Below are 20,117 nucleotides of genomic sequence, written 5' to 3'. Positions count from 1 at the left end.
CCTCATAGGCACCGCAGTTCTATTCATACTTCTTTTCTATTTTCTGCTATTGATTCCTTTCCTTACATTTAATTTATGTAAACATCTCCTTAAAAACACTGACATACTTTGAACGTCTAATCTAGATGAGTTTCCGTTTCAGACTGCGATTCAGAATGGTGGCGTGATTAGCTTTGAGCTAAACTTCAAATGTATTAAGATATTGTGATGCTAAAACAAAAATAGAATTTTATTAAATGGAATATAAAAATGGAACAAGGTTTTACTTTGGGTTGCATGAATTATACAAAAAAGTAGCCACGCCTCTAAAAACGTCACGGTGTACGTGCTGATCAGGGCGTGTGCGTGAGGTGAAAACTGGAGGACAACCGCATCGGCTCAGCTCCGGGCATTCAGTCCGTACAATCAGCGGAGAGAACATTCAGCTAAACGCGGTTAACGTTGAGGTTATTCGACGACCTAGTAAATATTTATTATCAACAATGAAGTTATTGTGGGCTGTCACTGCCCTTCTGTTGAGCTGTTGGCGAGCCGATGCCTCCACAGGTAAGAATTCTGTGTCAGCCATGTTGTTCGAAGATGTAGACTTTGCATTGACTGCGAATATTATCGTTATTAATTTATTTGTTTAGATTTCAGTGTCCCTGCTTTGTAAAAGTAATGTTTGTCGCATTTGGTATTTTATTTTTCATTCTCGATGTTGAATACCGTTCTATATAAAAACCTAAAAGCTGTCCTTAAACGGTTAGAAACATGATGTCGAAAACATAGGCGTAGCATTGTTGCTAGCTAGCCGATTTGCTTCTGTGCGATACATAAAAACCCTTCCAACCGCTTCGTGACACTTGGTATATATCGATAGTATTACAAATCTCCTTCGCCTCGTTCTTTCTTGTTCATTTAGAACGCTCCTTGTGTCGAACAATTTCTGGGTGATGTTATTTTAAGATTTTCCAAACGTTAGCTAATAGTAAATGTGAGGTCACGTGGGACATGTTAATTTACAACAAATGATGGAAAATAAGCTTGTTTCAAGTTGCTTCTAATCTTTTACGTTGCTCAAATGTAACTGGCAGTTGCGTAATGTTCTAAACATTTGCTAACAGTTCGTACTGTTCGTTATCTTGTGGGTTTTTTTTAACGAACACAGGACTCGGGTTTTCTCAATCTACTGAAGACTAAAATTGCCCTTTCTGTGTGTCCCTTAATGATCGGCCATGGCTTACAACATCAAAACTGCTCAGCTTGAATACCGATAGCATGTTCATACTAAATGTAGACGATCAGCCGGTTGACCCAGACAGTCTCCAGTATTGGAGGCGTCACAAGACTGTATTTATTCGATGTGTAGCATTGTCATTATGAGCTGGTAATTTTAGGTGAGGCTCTTTGGAAGACTGAACAACTCTGGTCTTGAAATTTCTTTAATGAACTATCTTAAATGTTGAATTTTGGCTCACACAAATTTGATCAGCTCTACTTAGTAGAGATGACTAATTTTCCGCTCAGAATTTCATCACAAAGGCAATCCAGAGAAATGAGGAACTCCGTGTACTGAGACCTTGTAAAATGTTAGTAATTTGATTACCAGTAGAGGATAAAACCACTGGAACCTTAAATTTTGTGGAGCTTGTACCGGTGCACAGTATGTTTGGTTGTTATGTGTACATGCACTTAAGCCAGAGCCAGAAGCCCTCATGCCTTTCATTGTTTTCTGCTTTGGAAAAAACAGTTCTGGAGCAGATCACGAGTAACACTAGACCTCCCATGAGTTTCACCTCCTTGTTAGTTGTTAGTTTAACTTTGGCATGAAAAGTAGGCTACAGAGTAGACGGGTAGATAAGACTGTTGTTGTTTTTGTGTGAGTGAGAAGGGGAGCAAGCAAGCATTAAAAAAGCAATTTTAACACATCAGTTGTTCAGTATTCAGTTCAAGTAATTTTGTGAATGGTGTTCAAAACACACCCATTTTGTTATTGGCCACCATTTTGAGTCTGCTTAACTTGCTCTCAGTAAAATTATGCTTTAATGATAAAAGCGTCTAAGCATTAGTGCTGAAGGTGGCAGATTTTTTTTCTCTCCTCCTATCCATTTGAGTGTTCACGTTCATCCTTTATGGGTCTCCTGTAGCCAAATTATTAAAGAGGACAAAGTGTTCTATTTGATTAGTGCCCTCTAGATCCATAGTCCAAAATCTGGGTGGTGGGTGGGAGTGAGACCTATTTATGTAGGCATATGCTACAGAGGGCTATTTGTATTGAAATTATTTCCAAACAATTTTTTTTTCTTTAATACATGCTTAAACAAAGACTTTAAATCACCTGTGTATTCATTGTAGCCGTTTAAGTTTTGTGCCCATTTTTATTTTTAAATTATTGATGATGATGATGATGATAATAATAATAATAATAATAATAATAATAATAATAATATTAATATTAAAAAGATGTTACTAGAACCACCACCTTCTATACATAGTTATTACATCAAACCTCCAAGTAAAGTACAAAGCAAGGCTGGGTCTCCCTATTCTAAGCCAGTTAATAGGTCGAATTAGGGCTGGGCGATATGACCCAAAATTCATATCTCGATATTTTTTAGCTGGATGGCGATATAAGATATATATCTCGATATTTTTTTTAAGCCATAAAGTAAGAACAAAAAGAGTTCTTAGTCAAAGCTGTGTCCCAGATGTCACACAGGCACTTTTATTAACATACAGCACAGATGTACATGAAAAATTACTCAAAATTAAATTATGAGCATTCATTAAATAATAATGCTCCATAAATAAAAGAAAACAAGGTTGTTTTTGTGCTAAACAAAGAGCTCACAATTGTGCAGTCAAAATGTAAACTAAAAGACGCTGAGCGTAATAACAAAGACAGACAGATTTTACAGCTGCTCTGTTCCCAAGTTTTACTGTGTGACTGATAGCCTGGAGTTTGAAATCCGCTTCATAACCACGTCTCTTACAGGTGCCATTTATGGTCCTTATACACACACAATACGGTAATATTACGTTGATGCACAGTACGTATCACTCCGCGAAGCTCCTCGGTAGCCGTAATGCGCCGACAATCTATCAAGCGGTGCAGCTCCGTAGCTTACCAAAGTCGTACTCAAACATTTTTGACAGATTGCTGAACGCCGTGTATTACATAAAATCGGTTCGCGGCCACCAAGCACAACCAGAATTCATACATAAGGCGCGCTATCAACTTTTGAGAGAATGAAAGGATTTTAGGGTTAGCGCGGTTAGCTCGTTAGCGCGGTTAGCTCGTTAGCATGTTTAGCTCGTTAGCACGTTGACGCCGTCCAGCCCCACGCATGGGGCGATGCGCAGTAACTCGTTAACGGAGATTTGCCGTGTCCGTCTTGTCGCTGCCTGCACGTGAAGCGATGGGGTAGGAGGGGGAGTTGTCTTCAGTGAAGGCGAGGCGGAGTAACGTTGCGTAGAGACAAAAGTGGACGAAAGAGAGGCAAACTTGCGGCTCCACAACTATAATTATAACGTAACATAGACTATATCGATATAAAGGATATTGTCACATCTTATATCTCGTATAAAAATATATCGATATGTTTTAAAAACTCGATATATCGCCCAGCTCTAGGTCGAATAGCTATTCAGTTGGGACTAGCAACTCGTTTTGTTAACGACTACTAGCAAAATGTAGAGTATGACAACATTTCTGTGTGTTTAGTGGCTTTTTGCATTAGTCCCCATCTATCAATATATTACTGACTTTTCACAAGTACTCGGTAAAGCTGTTTTGATCCTGCAACTAATGATCCATTGACTCTTTGTTTGCTTTCATTCTGATGTATGGAAGGGGATTCTTCACATAAGTATCACCAAACTGAGATAGACTACTGGGAGGACTGTTATTTTTAGTTGTTGCAATACTTGGGTGAGAGCTTTCTTTAGATTGTAAAGAGTTTTTTTTTTTCTTCTTTTTTTGTAATATGTTCTGAGCTCTCTTTTCTTCAAACAGATGGAATATTAACCTGAGGTGCAGTACTATGGAGTGTTAAGTGATCACATGCTGGAATAATGTTGTGGCCTCAAGGTCTCCATGTCACGTGACTAAAAAACATAAATTGGGATGAACAGTTCAGTGTAAAAGCGTCAATATATTTATGTGGCTATTGAAAATAGCCTAACAGGTTTTAGCTTATTGTCAAATAATCCTCCACATGTACTTTTTTTTTTTTTTTTTTTTTTGAGTACACAGAAATGTAGCACGTCAGACTGATTCTCATGTTATTAGTGCAGAGGGCTATTTGTAGTGAATTGGATTAACATTCATGTTGTCACTCTGAGGTTGAGGCCTAAACTATATTTAATTTTGAACTTTTAAAAAGCATGTGCTTTTAAGGTGACCTTTGGTAATCATGGAGAAGCCATTCTAAACTAGGAAACTGCAGCTCTTGTTACAGCGTCACAGATGTTCTTCTTCTGTCTGGTCTATATCTATTGTTAAATTGGAAATTTTGTAGTTTTAGTTGAAGAGAATGTAAGCCTAACTGCATCCAAGTGGTGTCTGGGTAATGATCACATTTAGAGTCCAGGGACACCCCTTTAGACATAGCACTTTTTGCAGGTGGCTAAACTCTGCCACTCTTGGCAGTGGACACTTGAAATATACCTGTTTGGAAAAAAAAAAAAATCTGTATTTCATTAATGTACAACGAAAGTTAAACATGTATAAGATCCAGCAGCTCTTGACACCATTAAGTAGGTCAGCGGCTATGCAAACCCATGCAGTTAATTAGTACTTCTAATGTTGAGATGAGCAGTTTCATACAAGTTGGTTGGGCATAAACTGACACATAACTTCAACCAGGGCAATGCATAACCACATTCTGTACAGGCTGGTGGACACTAACCTGCAAGAACAGCAGGCTCTGAGCGCTGTTAACATTAGCCAAACTCGGCAAACTGATTTAACATGTGGTATGTGCAGTGTTATATGAACATTTCTGTGACAATTGTGTTTATGACACCGGCAGGGGTCATGTAGTTGATATTTTCAAATTCCTGTGTTGGAGTGCTTTAATTGCACTCGAGTATGAATAGTAACACCACATGTCCATCTGCTTATCAATACTTTGGTACTGACCAGCCTGGCAGAAGCACCCATTTGAACTGTTGTTTGAACCTTGTGCAGCAGATGGGTTATATGCCCACAATTTAGTTTTTTCATTCATTCAAAAACATTTTCATTCAACCTCATCTGCTTTTTTTTTTTTTTTTCCCATGTTCTTTCATTCATTGTAAATTGTGTTAATTTCATCAAAAGCTTCTGCATGCTTCTTTTGTGGTGTTTTTTTTTTTTTTTTTTTTTTTTTTTTTTGTTTGTTGTTTTTGTTTTTTTTCCCACCTACCTTTAGGGATGACCTGGGAAAGCTTTGTTTTTTGTTTTTTAAAGACGAAACGTTCCAAGGTATTGTGTAACTGCTAATACTTAATGCTGGCATTTAGTCTATGTAATCCAGTGTACAACTGGATTACAAAGACTACACTTGATATTAACAGAGCAATGAATCCTATAAATTAGATTGATAAAAAACAAATGGAAAATACAAAAAGGACTCAAATTTTATTTCAACACATTTCGGCAGTCTTAGAGTCCAGACAATAATTAAAAAAAAAAAAAAAAAAAAATTGACAGAAAATTTGTTTGGCTGTGGCTTGGCTTTACATCAGCTTGGTCATCCCTATTTGCCTTTAATTAGATCTTGGAGATATGGCTTAAAAAAAAATCACATTTCAAAACTTTTCAAAAGTTTTTCCTTTGCAGTGGTGCAGTTTGACCCCCATTTCAAAAGCCTAAACATGGTCACAGTTAATTTCAGCTTCCACCAGAATGATGAAAACACAGCCTTTGGCCTGAAGGATTGAAGGATCATTAACGGTTGTCTGCACCTACCTTTGTCAGCCATTCTTGGCAGTCTGACTGAGAGATCACATACTTGGGAAAAGCATTCTTCCATAGCACAGTGGGGGTCATAATTTTATGCTTTTTGTAGCTTAATTAGATGTTTTTGAGAGCGGTGACACAGTGTCCCTCAAAGCATTATCAGAGATTTTTCTTTTTAATTAAATAATTTTCCTTAAATGTAGCTGAAGGAAGCATTAATGGTTAGCAATCATGCTGTAAATGGTAAATGGCCTGCATTTGTATAGCGCTTTTCTAGTCCCTAAGGACCCCAAAGCGCTTCACACTACATTCAGTCATTCACCCATTGACACACTGGCGATGGCAAGCTACACTGTAGCCACAGCTGCCCTGGGGCTCACTGACAGAGGCGAGGCTGCCGGACACTGGCGCCACCGGGCCCTCTGACCACCACCAGTAGGCAAACATGGGGTTAATATCTTGCCCAAGGATATTTGGCATGCAGCCAGGAGGCAGCCTGGGATCGAACCACCGACCTTCTGATTAGTGGCTGACCTGCTCTGCCACCTGAGCTACAGCCACCCCATAAGTACAATGGCAGGGGTTACACTAATCAAACTGGACTTTGCTCATGCTCGACACAGAGCCTGTGTGAATACATACAGAGTTACTCAAATTGGTTAATAACCCACTGGGGCCCAGGGTGTAATTGGCTGTTTTTGACTACTTTTTATTTTACCTTTATATTTCACATTTAAAAACTATTTATCTTGCCTTGGTTAACATTACTTTACTTGATCTAAAAACCACAAAGTAGGAAATTTTATTTATTTTTACTTTTAATGCAAAATGTATAACAAATTTTAAAGACTTTTTTTTTTTTCTGTGTGTACAGCCATTTAAAACTGTTACAGAAATTTAAATTGCAGAACAATTAGGCGTCATAATAAGATGCCACACAAATTATCTGTGATACTAGAGCAGGGCGATATGACCAAAAATAATTTATCATGATCCATCCATCCATTCGCTTCCGCTTATCCTTTTCAGGGTCGCGGGGGGCGCTGGAGCCTATCCCAGCTGTCATAGGGCGAGAGGCGGGGTACACCCTGGACAGGTCGCCAGTCTGTCGCAGGGCCAACACACAGGGACAGACAACCATTCGCACTCACATTCACTCGCACATTCACACCATTCACACAATGGCAATTTGGATTTTCCAATTAACCTATCCCCTCAAGCTGCATGTCTTTGGACGGTGGGAGGAAGACGGAGTACCCGGAGAAAACCCACGCAAACACGGGGAGAACATGCAAACTCCACACAGAAAGACCCCGGCCTGATGTTGGAATTGAACTCAGGACCTTCTTGCTGTGCGGCAACAGTGCTAACCACCGTGCCACCGTGCTGCCCTTTATCATGATATACATTTGAAAATTTACGATAACTATATAATTGACACTAGACAAAATACTTTGCAACTCCACAACTTTATTCGTGCAAAAAAAATAAACGTATTTGATCAGCTGTTTTTTTTTTTTTATGTGCATTAAAGTTATATAAAAAGTTAACAGTGCAAATTCCTCGCTGACAGTTTAACCAAAAGGCATTGCCAGTAGAAATTGGCCGACATATCCTCAGCATAACCATGTATAATATCCAAAAAACGTAAAAAGAGGTTATACACACAGAATACTGTAATACTATGCTGAAGCACAGTACGTATCACTCTGCGAGGCTCCGGCCTACGATAGCCGCAACGCTCCGACAATCCATCAAGCGGTGCAGGTTCGTAGCTTAGCAAAGTCGTACTAAAACATTTGACAGATTTTTGAGCGCCGTGTACCACATAAAATCGTTTCGGGGTCAGTAAACACAACCAGAGTTCATACATAAAGCACATGGGATTATAAGGAGCACTGATTTTCAGAAAATTCAGAGGATTGATTTCAAGTGTGCCGTATTTTCCAAAAAACACTGTAAAAATGATGGCCCGCTAGCATGCTCTACCAAAAATAGTGTTTTGTTGTGTATCTGATGGACGAAAGCTAAACCAGTTCCACACCACTGAAGTTGCAGCATTTTTACAAACCAGTTCTGGTTCATCTGTTTCATTCAACAATCTGCTTTCGCCCTTTTCATTCTGTCGCCGCCATGTGCGTATGAAAACAAAGGCACTGCGCATGCACGTTTTACCCATATTCTACTGCAATATTTCATTTTCTTATCATTGCCCGACATTATACCAGTATTACCGTGAACGGTATGATATGGCCCAGCCCTATGTGATACCCCACAAGATATTTTTTTTTTGTCCACCACAAGCACAGGAACACATCACAGGCCAAAAACCTGCCAGCTTGACAACAGAAGGTGTTTCATTCATCCTGTTTTCTACCTGGAGACAGATTTGCATTGAAATCTGCCTTTATGGGGCTCTTTGGCAACAACTTTGGCATTCACTAGTGTCCTCTTTGTTTTGAGACAGAAAACAAAACAAACGAATAAACTACACAATAACTATATACTGCAAACACACCAAATGTCACACATCTTTCACGTCTCAAAACTAGCTTTTTATACTGCTCTTTCACTTTATGTAGCCTATCAAGACAACTTAACAACTTGTATATAGTTTAAATGGAGACTCGGAGTGGCTGCATCTTGTTGCTTGTTCCTCATCTTAAATCGGTCATGTGTTTTGGACACGCCAGTGCGTCTGGGCACCCCAGAGGGTTAAATCTCTAGATGGACACAAGATTAAGTGTAACAGTTATCTAAAACTTGATTAGCTTAAGGGAGTGTTATACTCTATTTCCCCTAGAGCCAGCCCAGTCAATACAAGCTAGTCAGAACCTACAGACCTTATATTGGATATCAATGTTTTCATTAATCTACCCAGCATTAATAAGAGGACAAAATGATTACAAACATTTCTACAGAAATTGGGTGAACATGATGCTCTGATCTGTTTTATTTTTTTTTCTCTTCTGAGTGTGTGTGCTTACTTTCATGTTTTTATTTCATTTGTGTATTAACTGTTTTTCTTTCTCTTTCCTGCTTTGTTGCTTTTTCACCATTGCACTCTACCATCAATTCATTAAATCATTTGGTTTGCTTTAACCCCATCACATTCAAAAATGTTCAATTTGTTTGCTGGGCTTACTTTAAAACTGTGCTCAGCGGGTTTTATCAAGTCCCCTTTGTCTCAGATGAAGCTAACCAATGACAGTGGAGAGCTGCATTGCGAGGTTGTAGGGAACCCTATTCCTGAGGTGCAGTGGTGGTTTGTAGAGGGCGAGGAGCCAAATGAGACTTTTACTCAGCTGTTTGATGGGGCACGGAACGACCGTGTGAAAATAAATGCCACATATATAGCACATGCCACTAGCACCATACACCTCACTAGCCTGACCCTTGAAGACTCTGGCACATATGAGTGCCGTGCTTCCAACGACCCTGACCGCAATGAACTGAAGAAGACGCCAAAAATCAAGTGGATCCGCTCGCAGGCAAACGTTATTGTGATTGAAAGTGAGTGGCAGAGTGAACCTGAGGAGACCCCCCAGTCAAAGTAGATGACTGTTACCTCCTCATTAGTTAAGTCCCGGACATTAATCTCCTGTTACATACCTCTGCCGTGTTTCCCGGACCAGAACTTTCCATCCTGCTTCACCCAGTAAACACACTCCTCCTCCTTTCCTGAGAAGGTCCAAGGTTGTTCCCTAGTAGAAAATGAACCTCGTCTTATGACATCCATAGCTCCCTAACCCTGTATTATCTGACACAGTACATATGTTCAATCTGATGCCTTTTTTCCCCTCTCGATTTAAGGCTTGGGTAGTATTATGGTAGGTTTTCTTGTATATAATACTGGTCATAAGGTTGGAAATATGCAAATGGCTCCTTCAGGATTATTATTGTACATGAACAAAGTAATATTTGATCGGTTTAACTATTTAGTCATAAAACCAAAAAAGGGGCGTCAGATTAGCTTTGCTTCTTGTTAGAAATTTAATTTGCTTGCATTTTCCTTAATTGGTACTAACACTGGCAATGCCCCTATTGTTCATGCTTGTAGACCATCCCTGTGGCTTATAGCCTACTGAACAGTAGGTACAGAAGATGGCAACTAACTGTAAAAATGGATTCTCAGCCATGGGGCATCTTTCTGCCTTGTGGCCCAGTATTAATTATTTATTTTCTTTTTTGTGAACTTGGAGTAATGTTGCTTTATCCAATTGGAGCTTCATTTTAAACATCTTTAGTTCACCATTATCACAATTGGCTGTTAAACTTACAGTTTTTATTGCTGTTGCTTCTTCTGCATGAATTAAATAATTTTTCCCCATGACCTTTCTGTAGCTCATTACCTTTCCAGTGTAATTCCCATTCTCCCTCCCACGAGGGGAGCTCTCCACCTTTTTCAGAAAGTTCTGTGCACCTGTATAGAACTTGTGCGTGTGTCACATTGTTTTCATGGTTTATTTGTCATCATGTTTTGTTTTATTTCTCCCATCTTATTAATCTTTAAACTTGTAAAGTAGTTTGAACATGTTAAAGCTTAGTTGGAAATCATTGGATTTTTCTTTGACCAATCAACACTCAACAATTGTCTTAGCAAAGCTGACACATAAATGTGTACCTGACAACATTGAGGCTAGTAGGCAAGTTGGATAGTTTGCCTCTACATTTAATTTTAAAGTTTTTTTTAATTTTTTTTTATTTATATATTCTTTTTTTTTTTTTTTTTTTTTTTTTTTTTTTTTTTCCCCCACTCCTTGCTCATTGGTGAATGAGCGCATAGGATTGTCATATACATGGAATTTCTACAACATTTTTATGTTGTAGCCTCTAAATTGAGATGTGGAGTTATTTGACTCGTTAGAATAATCCAACAGAACCACAGGGAATTTTTCACAGGATGTGTATAATTTTTTTTCTTTCTTTTGAAGAGGTTTTCTATCATTTTTCCCACCCTGTGATGTCATCGTGTCAAATAGAATTTTTTTTTTTTCTTTTAAAGACAGCTGTTGAGTGTCAAGATCTAAATGTAAATTGTAACTGTATCTTATAAGCAATCAGTGGCAATGATGCATTTGAAGCCAATGCTGTTTGTTACTTGGTATATTTATAAATAATGTGTTATGTTCAATTTTTTTTTCTTTTCTTTACTCAATTTAAGCACCAAACATCCACACTGAACCTTCTGAAGTCACCAACCAAACCTCTGCTGTGCTCAGCTGCAACCTCACAGATGCCGGCATGTCCAGTAAGGGCTCCCACTGGACTTTTAATGGCAAAATCATTGAAAGCTCCAAAAAGGATGGCAACACACATCACACTACCCACAAGTAAGCAAAAAAAAAGCATCCATGTGCCATGTAGGCAGGTCTGTCCTGCTGGTCTTGCAGAATATTATGCTGTTTACCATATGCTGGTAAAGCGAGAGACCTTTTCCAACAGAAGCCTTTTGTGGGCCAGACATATTTAACTAATTAGAAACACTGAGTGACTAAAATGATTGGCTAAGTATAATTGGCTTGTAAATATTTACCATTGCTGTGCCTTAAAGTGCTATGTTTGGTATACATGCCTTTTGCTATCCTTCATTTTCTCGTCTTTGTCTACGATCTCCCCCTCTCACTACTTTCTCTTTGGCTTTAGCAGCAGAGCTAGGGGCACCATACAGGCATTTCACTGCTCTTGATTAGCAGAGAGATGGACTGCATAGACGTGCAGCTTTACTGGTAGTCTTGGCAGCCGTGAAAGCTGTGTGCTCACTTTGCTTGACCTTAATTCCCCATTGGAGATAGAATGCAGGATTGTACAGGATAGTAGCACCAAACAAAAGGTCGATTGTAATAAAGGGGGAAAATATGAAATATTTGCTGGGTGGATAAGCAGCTTTAGTTTTACCACGCTCTTGAGCATAAATGGAGATCTATTGTGAATTTTCTACTTGGCAGAGTGGAAAACTAATCGCCATCATTAAAGGGGTTTCAGCAGTGGTCCTAAGTCACTTGTTGGCTACTAATGTCTTAAAGAAAAAACAAAGCTTGTTAAACTATTCTCAAATAAATGATTCTTTTTCTTCCCATAGATTGGAGAAGATCACTCATGCCAATAGTGGAAAGTATGAATGCGTGTTCTTGACTGATCCAGAAGTGAAGCAGACCATTGACGTCAGAAGTAAGTAGAGAGTTGCATATCAAAGATGTTTTCAGAGATAAGTTAACATTTTTTGTTCAATTTCAAATAGTTTTTAAATAATACCCTGCAGATTAAAAATATAGACTTGTACTACATTGCAATATCTTGAACTATTGGTTTAGGTTACAGGAGTCGTGTGGTGTTACGTTATGTTGTGCTCTGGTGAATGGTCAAAGGGTCTTTATCATGAATCCATGCTGTCATACTGAATGCTTGAAAATGTGAAATTGACATTAACTGTGTAGTGGTGGGTTTTTTTGTTTTGTTTTTTCTCCTCCCTGACTTCTAGAGGAGCTTTGCAGGTTGGGGAGGGAATACACGTTTCCTGTTATTTCTGACTATTTCGATGATGTTTGTTGATGATTGTGCTTTGCTAATATTCACCATAATTAACACAATTATTTCAATTGTTTTTATAAAAAAAAAAAATCTATATTGTTGGAGCTACAAACTGGGTGGATGTTACTTGCATGTGAGGGGAAAAAATCAGTTTCCACATAACAGAATTATTTGAAGAACTTAAATATGTCTGAGAGCATTTTAAATGATGTATTGCTTTCTGTTTTTAGATGTCCTATAATAATTATGGGGTTATTTAATCTACTGTTTACTGTCATATTGTAGTTTGAATTAATGTACCATTTCTTGCTGTAGCACTTCCCCATGTCGCTGCCTACAAGCACTCTGAGCACGGCAATGAAAATGACAAAGTTGTGCTGGTCTGTGTGAGTCATGGATATCCACTACCTACTGATTGGCTCTGGTTCAAGCAGAACGACGAGGAAACCCAAGTTGTGAGTTTCTGTCACACTCAGAATGATATTAATGTTCACTAACACTTTAGTTAATATTGTCTCAAGTTGAAATTTCTACAAGCTCTCACAGTGCATACCTGAGCATTACGATTATATAAAAAAAAAAAACAAACCTCATTATCATCAGCAGTCTTAATGTTTCACTGTAGATATGGTCTTATTCCAGTTCACTAAACTGTGCATAATTCTAGCTTAGTTTGTCATTCACTGGCAAACTATGTTTTGGGTTTTAACCACTTTGTTATTCACTAACCCTCAGAGTATCACCAATGGAACTGAGAAATATGAGATCAAGAATACCCCCAACAAGACCAGTCTGACCATTAACAACCTGAACATCGACAGTGACCTCGGGCATTACATTTGCTCTGGAAGTAACGAACTCGGCGTAGCTACTGACAAAATCAACCTGCGTGTCCGCAGTCGCTTGGCTGCTCTCTGGCCCTTTCTTGGCATCGTGGCAGAGGTCATCATCCTTGTCACGATAATCTTTATCTATGAGAAGAGGAGAAAGCCTGATGAGGTCAATGACGGTATGTATGCTATGTCCCCTACACCACTCATTACATCCTTATTTATTTCATATTGAAATTGCAATTAGCACAATGATGCAACACTGCCTTCATCTTTGATTTTTAGCAATGAAGAAAATGCTGGGATTTCAACAGTTCCCTTGCAAATATCAGCATAAGCTGAAGTCATTATGTAGTGACTCCTCACAAGTATCTTTGCCGGTTGGCTGCAATAGTTGGTGACTTCCAAAACCTTTTGGGCCATTTTGATATTATTAGGAATTCTTAGTAGAAAAAACTACATACCATTTTATTATTCCATGGTTTTTGTGTAATACCAGCTACCGGCTGTTTGTCAACCTGCAGCTCCTCTTTTTTTGCGGGAAAGACTTGTTCTTTTTCATAAGTCATTTAACTACAATTAAAACCAGAACACTTCAAACTGTAGACCTAGTGTACTAAGCAATGAGATCAGAAAATTGAATGCCCTTTGAGACTATGAAAGCAACTTGTTGGTTTTTATGGAGAGATGCAGGATGTAGTTGAATTTTTTTTTTTTTTTTTAAATTTATTTATTTATTTATTTTTAACTATTATTTTTCATTTTGAAAATAAAGATCAGGAAATAGCTGCCACCACTGTGTAAAGAATCTGTGTTAGAAATTTTATTTTATTTTTTTATTATTTACATTTTTACTTCTCTGTTCGCTGCTGATTTTGCATTTTGGTAAGTGAACAAAACTGCATGTCAGACTGAAGTGGTTGAACTGAGATGACCGCGTGGAAAAGGCAGTGGGAGTCTGAATGAACTGCTTTCATAGTAACCACTTCTAAGAGGAATGCGCTCAAAGACTTGTTCACTCTTTCACTGGCCCTTAATCTTACAGCGCAAGCTTCAAATATTTCTTTCACTTTGTTTTGGTTTTTAAACACGTGTGTTTGAGCCAATGAAAGAGTCAAATGAGACACTTAAACTGCTCTAATGGTTTGACATGAATTTGGGTAGGTTGAAAAGAGGTCTCAACTATTTGTTTGCATGCTTTGTGCATCTTGTACTATATGCATGATACATAATAGGCAACCTTCTCAAGATCAGTATATCATATACCATTTGTGTCATTCATCATTTGGCTGCAGAGGTAGCCTACTTTTTACCATACTGTGAATACATGCTGTTCGGGTGTGAATATGGCCAGAGGACATACAAGGATGTGTGTTAGCTCTGCCACTTTAAAGGTGTTTACTGTTGTTACCACAGCAGTGCACTGTAGTCTTCCTTTGGTCTTCCTTTGCTTGAATTGCATGAGCCTCTGTGATACAAAGGGGGGAATCAAGCCAGTGCAAAAAAAAAAAAAAAATGTTCACGTTAAACATTATTACACGACATGCCAAAAGCCACATTATATGATATGACTAAGAACAAATGATTGTAATTGTTAAATGGGTTTTATGTAAATGTCAGAAATGCAACAGTTGGGCATGCTTCTATTTGTGTTTAGTTGGATTTAATCATAACACCATTGCAGTCATGTTACCGATTAAAACGTTTGCTACTATCATTGTGGGCTGGGGATGGCGTGGGTTTCTCACACCAATCAGAGAAAACATTTTAACTTTGTTTTTGTTTTTTTTCCATTTGTCATTGATCCTGTTTTGCTGTCCAGATGATGACTCAGGATCTGCTCCTCTGTAAGTGAAATCTTTGCTAATTACCTTGTGAAACACTTTGGTCAACTTTGTTGCTTTTAAATGTGCTATAGCAATAAAATTGACACAAACGCTGCTGTTGGAGCTCATTTTGTTCAATGTGTTTCAGGAAGAGCAATTCTAATGCAAACCACAAAGACAAGAATGTGAGGCAAAGGAACTCTAACTAACTAAAAGCTGAAAGAGGTGAGTTAATATAATTGTTAAAATTAATAATGCATTTTGTGGGCTAGTCTGTGTCTGCAAATTTATTTGTAAGGAATGGGATATATATATTTATTTTTTTCAAAAAATAAAAGTTTCTTCCCCCCCCCTTGCATAGATGGATGTCCAGACGACACTCCAGGATTCAGCTGCTGTGTGGCACAATATACTGTGCACCTTGCAATTTTAAGTACCTTTTTGTGCTTGGGTGTTTAATGTTTAAAAGAATATGATTTCCTCTTGGTTTGGTTTCTTCTATATCCCTCTCCATATTGTGCAGCCAGAGAACATAGTGTGAAATTTCTGCTTGAGACTATGGGGCAAATATTGCATGAGTTTTTAAATGCTGTTTTAGCCACGTGTGTTGTTGCAAAAATCATTAGTGTTCACATGAGGAATGCGTAGTTTGTGGTTATTTTCTGTTAATGCTGATGCTTCCTGCACTGACCTCAGTCATCAGTCATTGGTTTTATATTCTCCGATCTGAAATGGTGATCTATAAATCGAACCAAGATGCAATTAAAGGATCTGAGCAGTTGTTTTGATCCTAATGAATCACTGCCACTCTGAATAGAAAATAATGAAGGGCATTTGAATTCACATGTTCTGTCCCTTCACCACAAACCTCCCTTAGCAGAGTTTTACACTTTGCCTTAACAGCCACCATTTCTTGTCTTTTTTGCATTTTGTTACCTACCACTAAATTTTAATGTGTTGCTGCAGAAATAATAGCTAAGATTCAATGTGTGCTACCTTTATTACCACAAGAAACTAGTGTTTTGAATAGGATTTTTTTTTTTTTTTTTTTTTTTTTTTTTTTTTTTTAAAGCTTTTCCCTATTTAAATATTTTAGATTGCGTTTCTCATCGATGCTTTTGTTGCCGACTTCACATACACGGTTGAAGTTTAAGGACCAAGTGCAAGAGATGTTGCTTTTGTCAAATGCAACTTTTAATGCTACACACTTATACAGGCAAATTGCTGACAAATATTGGTTTTAGTTTTATTCGCTCAGTGTGATCAGAACTGGTTGTGTGCGACTGTTGGATCCTTGTCTCTTCCCCTTCATTGTATAGATGACTCAGAAGCCATATATTCCATTTAACCAAGAGTAGTGTTGTGATTGGATATTACCATTTCGGAATTGCACAGTTTGAGAGACCTAGTCAACCAGAATTGTGTCAATTGTTGTACTTTCCTTCTACATGGAACAACAACATCTCTGTACAACTTGCACAATATAAATTAAAGGTATTAAAATTTGTCTGGTCTTGTTACTCAACTACAGCTACTCAAGTGGTTTAGAAATGGTAAGCTACAATAGAAAGCAATCCTAAAGTGAAAATACTTGGTCTTGCAATTTAATGGAAACGTATTTAAGTATTTTATTATTGTCGTATCCAAGTTTTATTCTTTGGGGTTTGTAAATGAAATTAACAGCATTATAGCTTAATTGGTTACACTAAAATACATTGAGATTATTTTGGACGGTAAGGTTCATTGAACAAAAAACAAAGAAACAAATTTTGATATTTAAATGTCAACTTTTATAATCAATTTTGGCAGCAACTTCCCATTATAACAAAAATAATCAGTTTCTTTCTAAACCAGCTCACTCACTGAAACAAAGTACCTGTTCTTAAGGCATTTACTCTTCACAGAATTCCAAGCTGTCCCCACCAGGGGGCAGCATTTCACTGTTGGGTGTGGAGGTTACTTGATTTTTTTTTTTTTCAATCATGATTTGAGTTTTCCTGTTGTTATAAAATAAAATGAAGGTATTTTCTTAAGAACTTAGGTTGAATGAAAATTGACTGACCCCTAGTTCAGCTTTACTTATTCCCTTCAACACTGACTTTAAAGTCAGGTTATAACCTGAACAACATGCTATTACTTTGCAGAAATGTACAAAGTCAGTTTGAATGTGCTTAAATTACCAACAAATTGAAGCTTACAAAAAGGGGAACTCAGATATGGCAGATACATGAAGTAGATTGTCCACATGGTTGACCTCAAATTCCTGTTCCCAGCTTTTTTTTCTTTTCCATTTTTTTTAAGGGTAGTCAAACACACTGGGTCTCCTACCTGCTGCATTTGTAACAAAACAGTAGTGCATAGACAGACACACACACAATTGTCATGAGTGTCTGTGTTTAATCATTTGTCATGGGCTGTGTGCCAATTAAGAGACCGCACGCTTAAAGTACGCATACTACGTACGAGAAGTGCGGAAGTGAGAGGCTTGTGAAATGGGACGGTCTAGCCTTCGTCGCGTTACTCAGGTTGCCTAGGAACCATGATACTAACCGCGAGAAACGTTTCATACAGCTTTGTGTGACATAAATGAAGGAGAAAAAATGTTTGGGGTTTTTTTTTTTTTTTTGGTCAATCATTTTTGTCATGACATCACTTTGAATAGTTGAGCCAATATTATATTTACTGTCAGATTATTATAGATATATCTAGATGTGTGTGGATGGATAGATAGCAGTGAGCTTGAACTCTGGGTCAAAGATTCAAGTTGCAGTTATTTATATTGCCTATCACCTTAAATCTTCACTCAAAGACAAGTATCTTTGACAGTGTGTATATATAGATGCATTATACACAAAAAATGTTCATTTAATATGTTGGCATTACATTACATTTGGCTTAATGCTTACATATGTGTAAAAAGAAAATGTATGAGCTGTGAAAACTGTTTCTGATAAAATGAAGAGTAGACTGATATGAAATATTCCTTTATTGGGTGAGAAAATCAGACCTTGTCATAACTGCTTTAAGTCACACAGAATAGATATCAGAGCCTTAAACAGGCTGACTTCTGCTAAATGGCAAAACTGAGCAGAAAGTATACAAACACATAACATCCTTATAGAATATGATGTAACACTATAGATCAACTTACCTCAGAATGTATAAACAATTACAGCAATATGATGCAACAAACACAGCAGTTCTACTAATCCAAAATACTCAAAGCTTCATAGAACTGAAACAAACATTTATTTTGAGGTCCATTCTGCTGGTGATACATACTTTAGGTTTCTGAATATTAAACATGTTGCTGCCTTTCATAGTGTGTAACAGAAAACACTGGAATGATAAAATTATTTGAACATTACCTAATAAGACTGATTCAGGACAGACAATGAGTTATTTTAAACTTTCCTAGCAGTCCTTCACAAACAGGGAACAGTCTGTCTATTCTCTCCATCTGTCAGCTACTGCTGGCTCTTCCTCCTCCTCTTCCTCACACACTGCTGAGTTTGTCCTGGTGGATCATCAGGCGTGCAAAGCAGTCGGTCCTCACTCTGGACACTTGCACTTGGAAATCAAATGTGTGATAAGCTGCAGGATTCAAACATAAGTTTAACTTATAAATACATGTTCATACTTTTATTCCACAATCAGAGAGAAAGAAACGGAGAGAGTGCAGGACAGACAGACAGGTGACAGTCTCGGGTGTATACACTGCTACAAAATAGCACAAGAGAAGGAGGATTTAGTGTCTGTGTTATTACGAGTGCTAAACAAGAGTTCCCAGATTGTACAGTGGACACATGTGTGACTCCTGTGATTAAAGCATCTTTCTTTCTTTCAGCTTAACGAGTGAACCGTCAGCTCGTTCAAACACACGTTAAAGTCCGTTTGGCTCGACACCACCGAACAGAGACCGCAGTAAAGTGAGCCGTCATTTGTGAGCCGCGGTCAAGCCAGCCGCCTCTTATCCGCCGCATAAATTTCCTTGCGCTTTTACACCAGTCTTTACGGTAGCGCCTTTTCGCTTTATGTGCCGATTGAAAGCCTATACCCGCGCACACGTGCGCGCGCGCGCACACAAATTACAATGAAACAGCCCGATACAGTCAATACAATTATGGAAATGTCAGAAATTCATTAAAAATCATCCTGAGTAGTTGATGTCCAACTTTCAACACATCCCTCCTCTGGGACACCTACTGTACCTGTGTGCCAAGTTTCATCCAGATGTACTGTAGAATTCCTCAGAAATTAATGGAAACATTTATTCAATCTAATACAGTCAGTACAATAGAATTATGTCAATTTTCAAAAATTCATTAAAAATCATCCTGAGTAGTTGAGGTCCAACTTTCAACAGATTCCTTCTCTGGGACACCTACTGTACCTGTGTGCCAAGTTTCATCCAGATGTACTGTAGAATTCCTCAGAAATTAATGGAAACATTTATTCAATCTAATACAGTCAGTACAATAGAATTATGTCAATTTTCAAAAATTCATTAAAAATCATCCTGAGTAGTTGATGTCCAACTTTCAACACATCCCTCCTCCGGGAAACCTGCTGTACGTCTGGGCCAAGTTTCAGCCAGATTTACTGTAATATTCTTCAGAAATTGCAGGGAACTTATGTTCAGTTCAAGAAAGGCTGAAAGACGACCACCACTGAACAAGACACACAAGCTGAAACGTCAAGACTGGGCCACGAAATATCTCTAGACTGGTTTTTCTAAGGTTTTATGGACTGATGAAATGAGAGTGAGTCTTGATGGGCCAGATGGATGGGCCCGTGGCTGGATTGGTAAAGGGCAGAGAGCTCCAGTCCGACTCAGACGCCAGCAAGGTGGAGGTGGAGTACTGGTTTGGGCTGGTATCATCAAAGATGAGCTTGTGGGGCCTTTTCGGGTTGAGGATGGAGTCAAGCTCAACTCCCAGTCCTACTGCCACTTCCTGGAAGACACCTTCTTCAAGCAGTGGTACAGGAAGAAGTCTGCATCCT

General features: G+C 38.2%; 1 protein-coding gene and 1 long non-coding RNA gene across 4 annotated transcripts; both read left to right on the top strand.

Moving 5' to 3' along the window:
• Nucleotides 1-326: 326 nt before the first annotated feature.
• On the top strand, nucleotides 327-16,620 carry bsg (basigin). Of its 3 annotated transcripts, none has more exons than XM_004554910.3 (9): nucleotides 327-546; nucleotides 9,089-9,439; nucleotides 11,091-11,259; nucleotides 12,009-12,097; nucleotides 12,773-12,912; nucleotides 13,193-13,466; nucleotides 15,122-15,134; nucleotides 15,262-15,338; nucleotides 15,475-16,620. In XM_004554910.3, exons 1-8 carry the CDS (start codon nucleotides 483-485, stop codon nucleotides 15,320-15,322), a joined length of 1,161 nt encoding a protein of 386 aa, XP_004554967.2. In that variant the 5' UTR covers nucleotides 327-482; the 3' UTR covers nucleotides 15,323-15,338; nucleotides 15,475-16,620. The 3 variants fall into 3 exon arrangements, with proteins under 3 accessions (XP_004554967.2, XP_004554966.2, XP_012775626.2); XM_004554909.3 differs by having other exon boundaries at nucleotides 328-546; nucleotides 15,110-15,134; XM_012920172.3 differs by lacking the exon at nucleotides 9,089-9,439 and having other exon boundaries at nucleotides 331-546; nucleotides 15,110-15,134.
• LOC143415139 (uncharacterized) lies at nucleotides 556-5,971 on the top strand. The gene is made up of 2 exons (XR_013095749.1): nucleotides 556-2,546; nucleotides 3,617-5,971. It is a non-coding gene; the product is annotated as an uncharacterized LOC143415139 (long non-coding RNA).
• Nucleotides 16,621-20,117: the final 3,497 nt, after the last annotated feature.

Source organism: Maylandia zebra, linkage group LG23 (genome assembly GCF_041146795.1).
Source record: "Maylandia zebra isolate NMK-2024a linkage group LG23, Mzebra_GT3a, whole genome shotgun sequence".
In the NCBI taxonomy this organism is placed as follows: Eukaryota; Metazoa; Chordata; class Actinopteri; order Cichliformes; family Cichlidae; genus Maylandia; species Maylandia zebra.
The sequence above is the reverse complement of the archived record's forward strand: the minus strand, read 5'-3'. Positions and strand labels throughout refer to the sequence as shown.

Coding starts and splice junctions, on each gene's coding strand:
- bsg (XM_004554909.3), top strand. CDS start 483: ATGAAGTTATTGTGGGCTGTCACTGCCCTTCTGTTGAGCTGTTGGCGA. Junction 12,098..12,772: donor GCAGACCATTGACGTCAGAA/GTAAGTAGAGAG, acceptor TTCTTGCTGTAG/CACTTCCCCATGTCGCTGCC. Junction 13,467..15,109: donor GCCTGATGAGGTCAATGACG/GTATGTATGCTA, acceptor TTTGCTGTCCAG/ATGATGACTCAGGATCTGCT.